The sequence below is a fragment of the Cotesia typhae genome, unplaced genomic scaffold (genome assembly GCF_013202065.1).
Source record: "Cotesia typhae breed Kobodo isofemale line unplaced genomic scaffold, CoteBio_Ctyphae contig_48, whole genome shotgun sequence".
Taxonomy (NCBI): domain Eukaryota; kingdom Metazoa; phylum Arthropoda; class Insecta; order Hymenoptera; family Braconidae; genus Cotesia; species Cotesia typhae.
In genome coordinates this window covers 10,110,049-10,122,986 of record NW_027423756.1, presented here as the reverse complement: position 1 = coordinate 10,122,986, position 12,938 = coordinate 10,110,049, and the positions used below count along the sequence as shown (strand labels likewise).

The 12,938-nt window shown below is 26.9% G+C and overlaps 1 protein-coding gene and 1 long non-coding RNA gene across 7 annotated transcripts in view; one reads left to right on the top strand and one right to left on the bottom strand.

The window, feature by feature from the left end:
- The window catches only part of How (protein held out wings), a 43,284-nt gene that overhangs the window by 27,442 nt on the left and 2,904 nt on the right, over nucleotides 1-12,938 (top strand). For 4 of the 6 annotated variants that reach the window (XM_074245778.1, XM_074245777.1, XM_074245776.1 and 1 more), the window contains exons 4-8: nucleotides 383-499; nucleotides 3,570-3,710; nucleotides 4,196-4,298; nucleotides 5,931-6,242; nucleotides 10,140-10,257. In XM_074245778.1, coding sequence (XP_074101879.1) covers nucleotides 383-499; nucleotides 3,570-3,710; nucleotides 4,196-4,298; nucleotides 5,931-6,242; nucleotides 10,140-10,222 — 756 coding nt within the window. In that variant the 3' untranslated portion in view covers nucleotides 10,223-10,257. Of the gene's footprint in view, nucleotides 1-382; nucleotides 500-3,569; nucleotides 3,711-4,195; nucleotides 4,299-5,930; nucleotides 6,243-6,387; nucleotides 7,425-10,139; nucleotides 10,258-12,938 lie in introns of those variants that run through there. The other 2 variants (XM_074245779.1, XM_074245780.1) reach the window with 2 other exon arrangements.
- Nucleotides 6,288-10,140, bottom strand: LOC141529283 (uncharacterized). Its single transcript, XR_012479560.1, has 2 exons — nucleotides 7,566-10,140; nucleotides 6,288-6,850 (listed from the first exon to the last, which is right to left on the bottom strand). It is a non-coding gene; the product is annotated as an uncharacterized LOC141529283 (long non-coding RNA).

Genomic DNA, 12,938 nt, shown 5'->3' with positions numbered 1-12,938 from the left:
TTATTCTTTTTATTTTTTGGAAATATATTTTTTATTAAATAAAATAAATTATAATATTTGAAAAAAAAAATTTTTTTTTGAAACTCCGAAAAAATCATAATTAATGAGGAATAAAAATATATTCTTGTGCATTGATTAATTGAATTTTTTCTTCCTTAAAAGATCAATTATAACATCTAAAACAACTAAAATTTAAAGTGGTGATTTTTATCACCGATTTATGACGGTAAATTTAATCTGACCTGAAGATATCTAAATTAAAAAAATCTGTCTATTGGTCAGACAGAATCTAATCTTATCACTTACCACCCACTTACTCAAGTCACTCTCCTTCCGAGTGGTAATTTACAAAAAAAAACCAATAAATTATATTTTTTTACAGTTCAATTTCGTTGGAAGGATTTTGGGCCCACGTGGTATGACAGCCAAACAGCTGGAGCAGGAGACAGGATGTAAAATAATGGTCAGAGGAAAAGGTTCCATGAGGGATAAGAAAAAGGTAAATAAATGTTTATTTACCACGCCCACTATTTATTATTCAGTACATAATCTAAGTAGCTTATAAAAAAAAAAAAAAGCGAAATATCTTTATTATTATAAGTTATAACATTATAAATATAAATAATAAAATATCTTGACATCGTAATTAAGCGGTAGGGCATAAAAGTAACTTGTAATAAAACACCGTGAGACTATTTTAGATGCAGCCGTATTGCCGAGGTAAGGCTCAGTCAGAGATAAATGGAGTTTAAATATATAATGATTTTAGTGTCGCAATATCAAGTTAAGACCATATTCGGCTAATGCTCGTGGAATCGAGGCCTAAACACTCGACAACTTGATGCAACTCTATAACTACTGCTGCATATACACACTAAATAAAATAAATAGACACAGCTAAGCAAAAAAGATAAATAAATGTATATTTAACCCGCATGTATGAGTCCAAGAGCCCGCTCGGGTTTTATGCCGCTTTTCTGAGTATACATTAAAGATTAACACTCAAAAGCTGCTAATTTACTCGATCTGCTGATTTTGCTACATACGGACAAGATACTTAGCTCTAATACTTGATCTCATCGCATGGACAGACACACCGATACAACTTTATTGTCGGTATTCCTAAGACACTGAAAATATTCCGTATAAAATCTCATCATACCTGTCGTAGGAAAATGTTGCCTGTTAAGGAGAGCAAAGCCTCACATTACGTTACATAAAACTACTCCACTGTCTTAAGTCTTGACTCCTGAGTCTTGACTCTTATCCGCCGTATACCAATGTAATTTAATGTATAAGATACAAGCTGAGAGAAGAAAAGAGCAGAGAAGAAAAGATTATCTCTCGAGTATAGAAGGAACAAACTCAAGTGGTCACTGACTTTCAGTACTTTTATTTTATTTTTTTCTATACTGCCTGTCGAGTAATCCTTCTATGGATTCTCCAGTTCTCTATAACTAAATCCATCCACACTACACCACTGTAAGTATGCTCTGATCGTTGGCAGTCCAGTCTAGTACCATGCTCTCATCTGGACTTGGGTGGCTTTTAAACCACTCAGATGTCTTTAAACGTCTATTCATCATTCAAGTATTTTTCCATTCTCTCATTATCATTACATTATACATTATTTTACAACTTTTAACTATTTATAAATGTTAGCTTATGCCATTTTATTTTTATTATTATTATTATTACACAGAAAAAAAAATGGAAAAATTACATTATATAACGTAAACATGGCACGTCGTGAAGAAAACTGGAAAAATTCCAGTTTTAGATGGTAATTATTACATTAAAATGTAAATATTATATTCTACAATGTAATTTTTCCAGTTTTCTATTTTCCGTGTAGTATTATTGCACTGAAAAAAAATTTACTCGGCTGGAAAAAAACATCCTGAATTAAGAAAATAATTTAAAAAAATTTTATTCTCTTAAATTAAGGAAAAAAAATGTAAGTTTAAGTAAAATTTAATTGTTTAAAAATTTTTTTATCAGTTTAATAATTATTATCATAAACTCTTATGCTTAAAATTCATTATTTCACTAACTATGAATCAAAATAATTATTTATAAATTTATTTATATTTATGTATAATGTATGAGCGCTGCAGCAACGATCTTTAGCAAATCATTATAATAAGTCTTGTCAATCAGACAAATTGCCTCTTTTTTAACGTCAAACGTATCTCGCTAAAGGAACAGATGTTTTGCATCACTTTTAATACGAATACATGAATTGAACGGACGAAAAAACGAAAAAAAAAAATATGTATTTTAAGTCCAAAGAAAAATTAAGTGTACGTCAATCAGATATTTATATACTTGCTTACTTTTTTGCGTTTGTAATCTCAAAGATTGTCAAGGAGGACTCTCAAGAAGAACGGAGTAATTGTAATAATAATTAGCTGAGATATGCGTGAAAGAATTTGCAATTACTTTTGCTTCTTAATATTTAAACTTTGACACTTTTACTTTTTACATATTTAAATGTTTTATTATTTGGACATTAAATTAGTGGCATTTTTTTTAAATATTTAATCCACACTTTAACTTTATAAAACAATGGACGGAATATATGTATAATGAGAATTATTTGATGGGACATGCATAAAATCTAAATGATTGTTTTCAAGCTGCGCTTATTATGGCAACCGTGTAAAAGCTCTTGTAAGTATTTTATGTAATAAGTTAAAAGCTAATTCATGTTGTTAATCATTGGGCGTTATATTATTTATTTTATGCATCTTTATTATATTTACACTCAACAATTTAATTGTATTGTCATGTATTGCAAAGTATCACATAAATATATTTAATTACTTATTTATTTATTTAATTATGATATTGAAATAAGCAGACATCTGACGATTTATTTTATTTTTATAATGAATAAATTATAAAAAAGAAATATTTTTAACAAATTTTCAAAAAAATTTATAAATTTTTTATAAAATTGTAATATTTAACTTTTTTTTTTTTTTAATTGTTCATTTTTTTATGTACTTTTCAAAAAAAAAAAAAAAATATCAAAAACATCAAAAAAATATATAATAGAAATTTTATCCAAAAACATGAAAGCCAAAATTTTTTCCAACTTTTGAAGGGAAAAAAGCTATCGAAATCTTTATTTTTTTCTTTTACGATATTTTTGGGTGGACCCCATTTGTAAATAATTACCTAAACTTTTTAATTAAAATTTTTTCTTAATAATTAAATTGGTATAAAAATCTGAAAAATTGACAGTCTGTTAATTTCGCTATTGTATTTATTATAATTGTGTTATTAATGTTGATATTTTACTTAGCCGAAGCATGATTAATTTATATTTATTTTATTTAACTACACGACCTTGCTGGCTTATCAGATTACGTTAAAAGTCGCTGGATTTTGTAATTATCTTAGTAGCATAGTACTTTATTATAAATTAGGTATTGTTTCAGATAAATGTATTTCTCCACTGTTTATTTATCCAGTTATCAAAGTCGCACTATTGTATTTATCATAGACTCAACTAAAATTAATAAAAAAATTAAAATAATAATAATTTTGAATTAATTAAACAGGAGGAGCAAAATCGAGGCAAGCCAAACTGGGAACACTTGACGGATGAGCTGCACGTGTTGCTGACGGTCGAGGACACTGAAAATCGTGCGACACTTAAACTTGCCCGTGCTGTTGAGGAAGTTAAAAAGCTTCTAGTGCCCGTGGTGAGAGAGTTCTGATTATTTATATACATTTATAATATTTGCTCAATCTTTTACTCAAAAATATTTAATTATATTTATTTTTCATACAGCCTACTGTCGTGATACTTTAATTATCAGATATTTTTCTTTGTTAAAGTCAACGCGAGGTCACGTTCTTATTTCTATAATAATAGCGATAATATATTATTAATATTTTATAATTAAAATAAATTATATTGAATAATAAAGTAAATTAGAACACGATATAAACTGTCTAATAAATTTTTAATCTATTTGTTGAGTATTTAAAGAAGAAAAAAAAAATGTGATCCGTTCTTGAACCGTAATAATTGTAATTTGAATTTTTTTTAATTGACAAAGATAAATATTGCAACATAATGTGAGAAGACTGAGTAAATATTATATCTAAAAAAAAAAAAAATAAAATAAAATAAAATAAATAAATTAGTAAATAAGATACTGACGGAAATATCGATTGTTAGCAGGCTGAAGGGGAAGACGAGTTGAAGAAGAGACAACTGATGGAGCTTGCAATAATAAACGGGACTTACCGAGACTCAAACACAAAAGTAACAGCAGCAGCAGGTACATCAACGCGTCGCATCGATGTCTTTTTTAAGTCACTGGGCATTAATAAACAACAATACAACAGCAACATCATCTAACAACATAACATGTTTATCAGTCGCAGTTGTTCATTACCACTATTTTATATATAAATACATACCTATGCGATAATATATATATATATATATATATATATATATGCGAGGAGTACATTGCAGTTGTTATCCGAATGAAAGACAATGTACATGTACACACATATAGATATATTTATATATTTATTATTATCTGTGTCTCACGATATAAAACTAAGTATATAAGATTAAATCAATGAGAAACGCACGAGCTTGCTTGACACTACTTAAATCCACAGATACATACACACCTATATTTTTCTCTTTCTTATTCAAATCGATTGTCATATCAAGAGGATATTATTATCCGTAAGTGCCATGCCTTTCTCTATTTACTTAGCTCGTGTTCGAATAATGTGATTACACGGACGATAACGAGCCAGCTACACGTTTAAAGATACAGACTGTACACTAGACACTATGGGAAACTGATACTCGATGTAATGGTAAATAACTCGCCACTGTGTTTAACGATGTAACACGTAAACAGGCTAGACCGCGCATCTTTACACTGGGAAAACAATACAATAGGAATTCTTTCAATAGCGATTACCGGTAGTGCATTCTCGTTACCAGTTACCACATCCAATATTATATCGCTTAATCATTTTAAAGTTCAATGAATTGTCTTGCTTGCTTTTATTATTAATTACCACTTTCTTATAAATTACATCGATATAGAGATGTAAATTAATTGTTATTATTTTTATTTTTGTCAATGCTACCAATAATTAAATTATCTGGCTTTATAATGGATGATAATACAGAGATTGAGATAAATATAAATGAAAATAAAATAGGATTCATTAACAGCAACATGGTGAATTGTAACAGTGCCAATGCGGTCTCGAAACTCGAAATCAGATTTTGCTACAGCTAAACAAAGTTAAGTTCTATTTCATTAAAATGCCCTCTACAAGTCTAGTAACGGTGAGTTCGATGCAAAGTACTTTTAGCAATAGTTTGCCGTGGTTTACTGGCTGATTTTGTACACGCAATCCGGTGGTGCATTTATATTACGTTGCCAAGTCTATCCTCTAAATCAAATTTAATCTTATATTATACATTATTAGACTTTTAGACTCTTGACGGATTCTGTGTTGAGCTTTATTGAAACGTGAACCCAAACAAGCTCATAAACCATTTAATTATCTTTTGAAATTTTAAGTCACATTATTTTAAAGTCACTAATTTGGCGAAAGCTCAAATTTATTTTATCAAAAATATTTATGTCTATAAATCAATCAATTTTAATCAATATTATTATTGAAAGCGTATAAATTTATAAAAAATTTTTTAATACATGTGTAATTTTAATTGTTAATAATATTAAATATTAATATTAATTTTAGATTGATTGTTGTTTTAATAAGAAATAAAACACTAATGCCCAGTGTACTTGAAAGACGTTTGATGTGTTATTGATTTGAAAGAAAAATCATTTGGAATAATAAAAAAAAAAATCATGTCCAGTTGTGTGAAAAATACAGAGAACAAATTTTAATATTTAAAATTTCAGCATTTGACATTGCAGCGTGCGACGAAGAGTGGAGACGTGTTGCAGCAGCAGCTGCTGAAACTCAGCGTCTTCTTCCTGGTTTAGGATCCCAAATGAGATCGCCAAATGCACCACTAGGTGCTCCGTTAATATTATCACCGAGAATATCCGTTCCAACAACAGCAGCATCACTGTTAAATGGTTCCGGCCCGCCAGGATCAATATTATCTGCCGGTGATCCACATGGTCTAATTTACACACCTTACGCTGATTACGCCAACTACGCGGCATTGGCAGCATCACCTCTTCTCACCGAGTACGCTGACCATTCTGGTGGGTTGTTCGCTCGCTGACGCTAGGCCACGAGCTCGGTTATCATTTTAAACAGAAAAAAAAAAAAAAACACATATTATCTGCATTATTATATAATTATATATTCATTTTTATTATTTATTATTTTTTCTTTCTCTTTATCCAGCTTTTCTCAGACAATCATTCTCAGCAAATCCACCATCGGCCTCGTCTCACTTTTAAATTTAATTTTATTTTGCTGTTGATTAACAACGACAGATCTTAGTACTTTATTTTCATTATTAATATTATTATTATTAATACGATAGTTGAAATGTTTATCATGATAATGATGATGATGATGATGATGATGATGATGATGATGATGATTTTATGACGAGTGGGCCATATAGAGATAAGTAGTTGATAAAGAAGAAAGAATAAATAATAACGAAACAATTTTAAATGATATTATTACATTTAATTGTGTCTTAACGTTAGGACGTAGGCGTAGTATGTAGGATTGAACAAAAATAGCTGGATCAGTCATTTACTAGTCGCGTCGTAATTGTTTTAGAGATTTAATACACCCTCGCTCTCTTTCTCACTCTTGAGCGTCAATTTTTTGACGATACGTACATAGTAAGACGCTAGATTTTTTTTTTTTATTATTTTTAATTATTAATTTAATTATTTTGATAACTGGCAAGGATATTAATTAAATATCAAATATTAAATAAAATTTTATTGCACTCGGTACACACATCACCCAGGTGTTCATGAATGTTGTTGCGAGGATGTAAATAATACTAGTCGAAAAAAGAGCAAAGCGTTTTTTATTATTTTTTATTTTTATTTTAATTTAATTTTATTTTATTATGTTTTGTTTATTAAATTGCCACGTAAGTACTAGGGCAGCAGAATACTTTAGGCAATCGTACAATTTTTATTTTATTATTAGACTATTGCTGATTATGATAGGAAGAAACAAAATGAATAGAGCCAGAATTATTTTAAGAGTAAAGAAAATTTTTAAGTATAACATAAATTGAATTAAAAGTAGTTAATAGTTGTGAATATATAGATGAATTTATATAGTTATATTTGCTCTTCCGGCGTAGGGCATGTTACACACCATGACACACACACACACACACACACACACACACACACACACACACACACACACACACACACACACACACACACACACACACACACACACACACACACACACACACACACACACACACACACACACACACACACACACACACACACACACACACACACACACACACACACACACACACACCTACATAAATATAATATGTTTATTGTATTATATTGTGTAGATATACATACATAATACACAAAAGTATAAGTGTAGTAAGATATAATAGTATAAAGTATTCCGTTAGCCCGTTAGCAATCTCTACACAGAAGCACTATACGCGTCCGCATACTTACATCGTAACTGTAAGTACGTTGTTTTAACATACCAAACGAAAATATACTCTCTCTAACGGATCCTCGCACATATCCACAAGCGGGGTATCCAGTCATGTGGCACATTCTCGTGCATTACTCAATGCAATAATCAAAGGCCATTCATTGTTTATTATTTTTATTTTTTATTTTTTATTTACATTTTCGTTATTTGTAATAGACAGATATTAATTAGCTCTAGGTACTATTATTAATAATAATAATAATATAACAAGTATAATTAAATGAGATTTTTAAATTAAAGTTTATTGAAGAGATATTTATATTTATTAGCAGTATATTAGTATTATAAATTTTTATTATACGCGTTTCCGTTACTAATTAAATTAGCGCTAAATAAATCCTGCCTTTCGACTTCAATCGCGCTTTAATTTAAACTATTTCTTTTTATTATTTAATAATTATCGGTGATGGATATAAACTTTATTTATGTCTTTTTAGAGCAATTTTTCAAAAAGTTTTTATTTATTAATTTAATAATTATTGTTATTTTTATAGACACGTCGAATTAACACTACAACGTAACTAGAATCTCAAGTGAGAATAATTCCCCGGGTTTGGTCTAACATGAACTAAATAATAATAATTAATAACGTTACTTTGTAATAATAATAACAATAACAACAACAACAACAACAACAACAACAACAACAACGAAGACTAACTTTATTGGTCCGCTGACCCCGCGTTTTTGCTTACACCTTCTTTTTTTTTTTTTTTTTTTTTTTTTTTTTTTTTTTTTTTTTTAATAATCCCAATAACTTAAATTTATTATTGTATTGATTACCAAAACTACTATTTTACCCACGTTACTATTCACTCTAATCAACAAAAGTGCCACCAAATTAACTAAATAAATTTTAATATTAATAAAATTCAGAAGATTCAGTCGCTGTAAATTTTTATTTAATAACAATTATCGAAATTAAAATAATAAAATTCACACGGGACTTGAAAAATTTTTTATTGATATTAATTTTATAATTTTACTTAAAAAATTATTACTGATAGAAAAAAATATAATTAAATTTTATTTTTAATCATTGGATTCATTTGCAGTGAGTGGGTCTTCTTAATTGCGTTAAAATTTAACAGATTATTTTATTCTTACGTCTAACATTATCGAAACGAGTAGACCGAGTCTTTAAATACTGTAATAAATAATTAAATAAATCGGTCGGTGATAGGTAGGCTGTACGTAGGGTTTTAGGTGAATAGGTGTAGGTGAAAAAAAAAAAAAAAATAAAGAATACCCAGGGACCAAACAGAAAACTAAAAACGCGTTAATTAATGTTACGACTGATGGTTCTAGCATATATTGTAGGTGTTTATTTAATATTAATAAATATTGATATTAAGTCTTTCAAAGACTAGACATTGAAGAAGATATCGCGTGTTTAAAATCCGAAGACTTTATTAGAAGTGTTAGTAATTAGAAAAATTATACGGCAAAGAACAAATTGATGATACTCATTAAACCAGATTCTTTTTTAATGATTAGTCTTTAGTGTAAAGAAGAAAATATCTTTCTGTATAATATACCGTTATTATTTAAGATATTTATATATATTTAATTTTAATTTTATTTTTTATAAATGAAATTAACATCAGTAATAAATGTTTAAATAAGTAGTACATATATATTATTAATAATATATATTACTAAAGTTGTAGCGCAGGAATAGAAAATTTATTTTACTACTTATTGTTACGTATGAGTGTAAATGGCTGGTTATACATATTATATATATATTTATATAAATTAAGTTTGCGTACTATGAATTACCTGATTTTATTTGAGAATCAAAATATATAGGAGACACTTCAGACGTATCATTTTTTTAGCCATATTTTATATAAATATAAGTGAGACCGCAATATGCAGCAGATACTTTTTTTTTTCGTTTTTTTATCACAGTTTAATACTTACATAGATTTTTATATTTATAATACATTTTTTAAATTATTTTACTGACTTAATAAATTGTTTTTTATTTCTTCTATCACTCAATACTTAAAGAAATAAATTACAGAAGAATTTTCTCAGATAAATTTAAAAATAAAAAAACTAATATTTTAATTAAAAGCGCTTTAAGATTTTGAGTGATAGTATTCTAGCAATGAATAAAGTGCAAGATTATTAAATCAATTTATTATTAATTAGATAAATAATCATCTTGCATTTTGCAACAATCCACAAGCTAATTAATAACTAAATTTTTTATTCACAAAGAAAACAATTTTAATGATAATAATAGTAATTATTATTATTATTATTAATATTATCATTATTAAATCTAGATAATAAATTGAGAATTTAGTTTATCCAGTGCATGATTGCGGCTCTACCTTTCAGCAATGGAAAATAATAAATAAAAGGCCATATGTAATGCGTATAAAATTACTGACGATGTTGTATGTTGGGAACAGGTGCAGCAGCCGCTGCAAAGCAGCGTAGGCACCTTGGTCAAATTCGCGAGCACCCTTATCAAAGGGCAGGCGCTCTCTCGTGAATACTGAGCACAGAGTCGCGCCTACCGCGGGAAAGGTTAGTTCTCATCTGCATAATAATATAAAATATAATAATGTTACTATGTTTATACAATAGATATTTATATTATATATTATATATTTAAAATAATAATATATTATATTATATATTTACATATAAACATTTATATTTTTGTCATACTCGCTTAACCAATGTATGAAATAGTCCTCACTCGCACTGATACAATAGTCTTTTATTTTTTAAAATACTTAAAACTTAAATTAGTCACTTAATCATATTCTCATATTCTCATATTCTCACACTTAATTATTTACTTTCAACATTTATTTTTTAAATAGATATTTTTTTTTTTTGGTTACGAAATTTCACACGTTTTAAGTAAATAATTAAAATCCGTGAGAAATACTTCAATTATTTCTTCTTCCGTAATTAAATTTAGAGTTTGGACTACGTTTGTGTACCTGTCACTGTCCGTTTTTAAAAATAAAATTTTTTTATTATAATTATTACTATTATTTATTGTTAAAAATAAATAATAGTTTATTTTGGACAGTTTCCTCTATGGTTGATTACGTCCGGGAGTCGTTTGCCAGCAGTATTACATTTAAAATAAAATAATTTGTTTTATTGCTCGCGATATCTCAAACCCGTTGAGTCTCCTTGATAAAATATAAATATTAATTAATCAATTATAATGAGTTTGAGGAGACTCGATAAATTGTCATACATTGGGAAAGCAAAAAAAAAAAAATAGAGAACAGATAATACAGGATTTTTTTTTAAAATATCTCTCGTAATTTGGCGCAACTCCCCGCTCCTAGGTCTAAGCATTATTTTTTATCAATAAATAATTCACAATTATTATTATTTAAATTTAAATAATTAATTAGGATGTATGAGAAGAGGTCATTCGATTATTAGCTTTTGTTTACGCCACCGTACGTTTAAAAAAAAATATTTTGTAATTACGCAGAATAAGAGATTGTTGATATGATAGATTTATATTCATATGAATGATTAAAAAAAAAAAAATATGAGGATTATTTTGGGTGTGGGTGCGCACCTCCCCCACTTAATGATCAAACACTGCCCTTATGAACAGAAGCAATTATTTTTTTTTTTTAATTTAAATTTTGGGCAGTGAGTTTACAAAAAAAAAAAAAAAAAAAAAAAAGGCATAATAATTTTTGGTGCTTTTACGTTTAAGATTTAAAAAAAAAAAATTTTTTTCCAGATCATGACGATTATTTTGCATTTTTTGTTATCATTTTTATTATTTTATTATTTGGCAACTTGTGCCTGTGGAACACTTATTGCCCTTCCATTATTATTATTATAATTTGTATATAATTTTATATATATTATATAACTACAAATGTAGATATAAATATAAATATATATAAATTTATCTACATAATATAAATAATTAAATAATATTTTACCATTATTGATTATTATTTTATTATTATTATTATAATTATATGATTATTATATTTGAATAAATATTTATATGAAATAAAAAATACTTAATGAATAATTTTTTTCGAGTAATTAGAGAACAAATAATTTATCAAACACAGATTTGAGAGGGATGGTTACGCGGTGTGACGCAAAAATGTATTATTTTTAATTTATTTTATTTATTATTATCAATTAATCATGTATGTATTACCAATATTTATTTATTTAATTTCTAACATTATAAATTATATTTTATTGATAAAAAAAATAACTTTTTCATTAACAATTTACTCGATTAATTTATAAAAAAATAATTGTTAAAAAAATTATTTTTATTTATCAGTAAAAGTAAAAATTAATAAAAAATAAAATACTAATGATTAATTGATAAGTTAAAAAAAAAAATCTTCTAGGCGTTTGATGCTGTTGTTAAAAAGCTGGCGTCCCATCCTAATTAACGTCTAATACTAACAAATAATTATTCATTTACATCCTTTGTAAACAAACTTAAGATAATCATTCATTATCACATAAATTAATCAACAATAAATTAGTTAACTGCACAAAGCACCATCTATTTTTAAAAAATATTAATCTTAATATAATATAAATAATAAATTAATAAATTTAAACTAACAAAAAATGCTCCACATGGCCAAGTTGACACTAACTTTTAAAATTAAAATCCAATGTTATTTTAATAAAAAAAAATTAGTAAATAATTATAATAATTAAAAAAAAACATTGGATTTTGAAATAATATAAATTACGCTTCTTAAATGCCTGAATCTTGTATTATAATTAAAATAATAAATCTGTCCTACGGCACGTGCCTTTATCGCTTGCTGGAATTCATAATATTGAATTAATAAATTAATATTTAAATAAAATATAAATTAATAATTACGTGCTATAGGATATACCTTTTTTTTTCTCATTTAATTTACATTGTCTAATTTAAAAAAAAAAAAATTGTCTCAAAACTTAGCTCTGCTATCGTGGCAGGTGCACACCCAAGCTGCCTCTAAAATCGGTGGATTATTCGGTGGTTAACCTGATTATTAATGTAATTAAAACTATCTTTATGAATAACAATATTTGAATTAAAATCATTAAACAATTATTCATATATATGTATTTATAATAAATAATAAACAACAAACTATCGAAGATCTCGCGATATGCATCCATTTATACGGTACATGCCCATAAATTCTTTAAAATCTAATCACGAATGACTACTTTAATATTTTCCT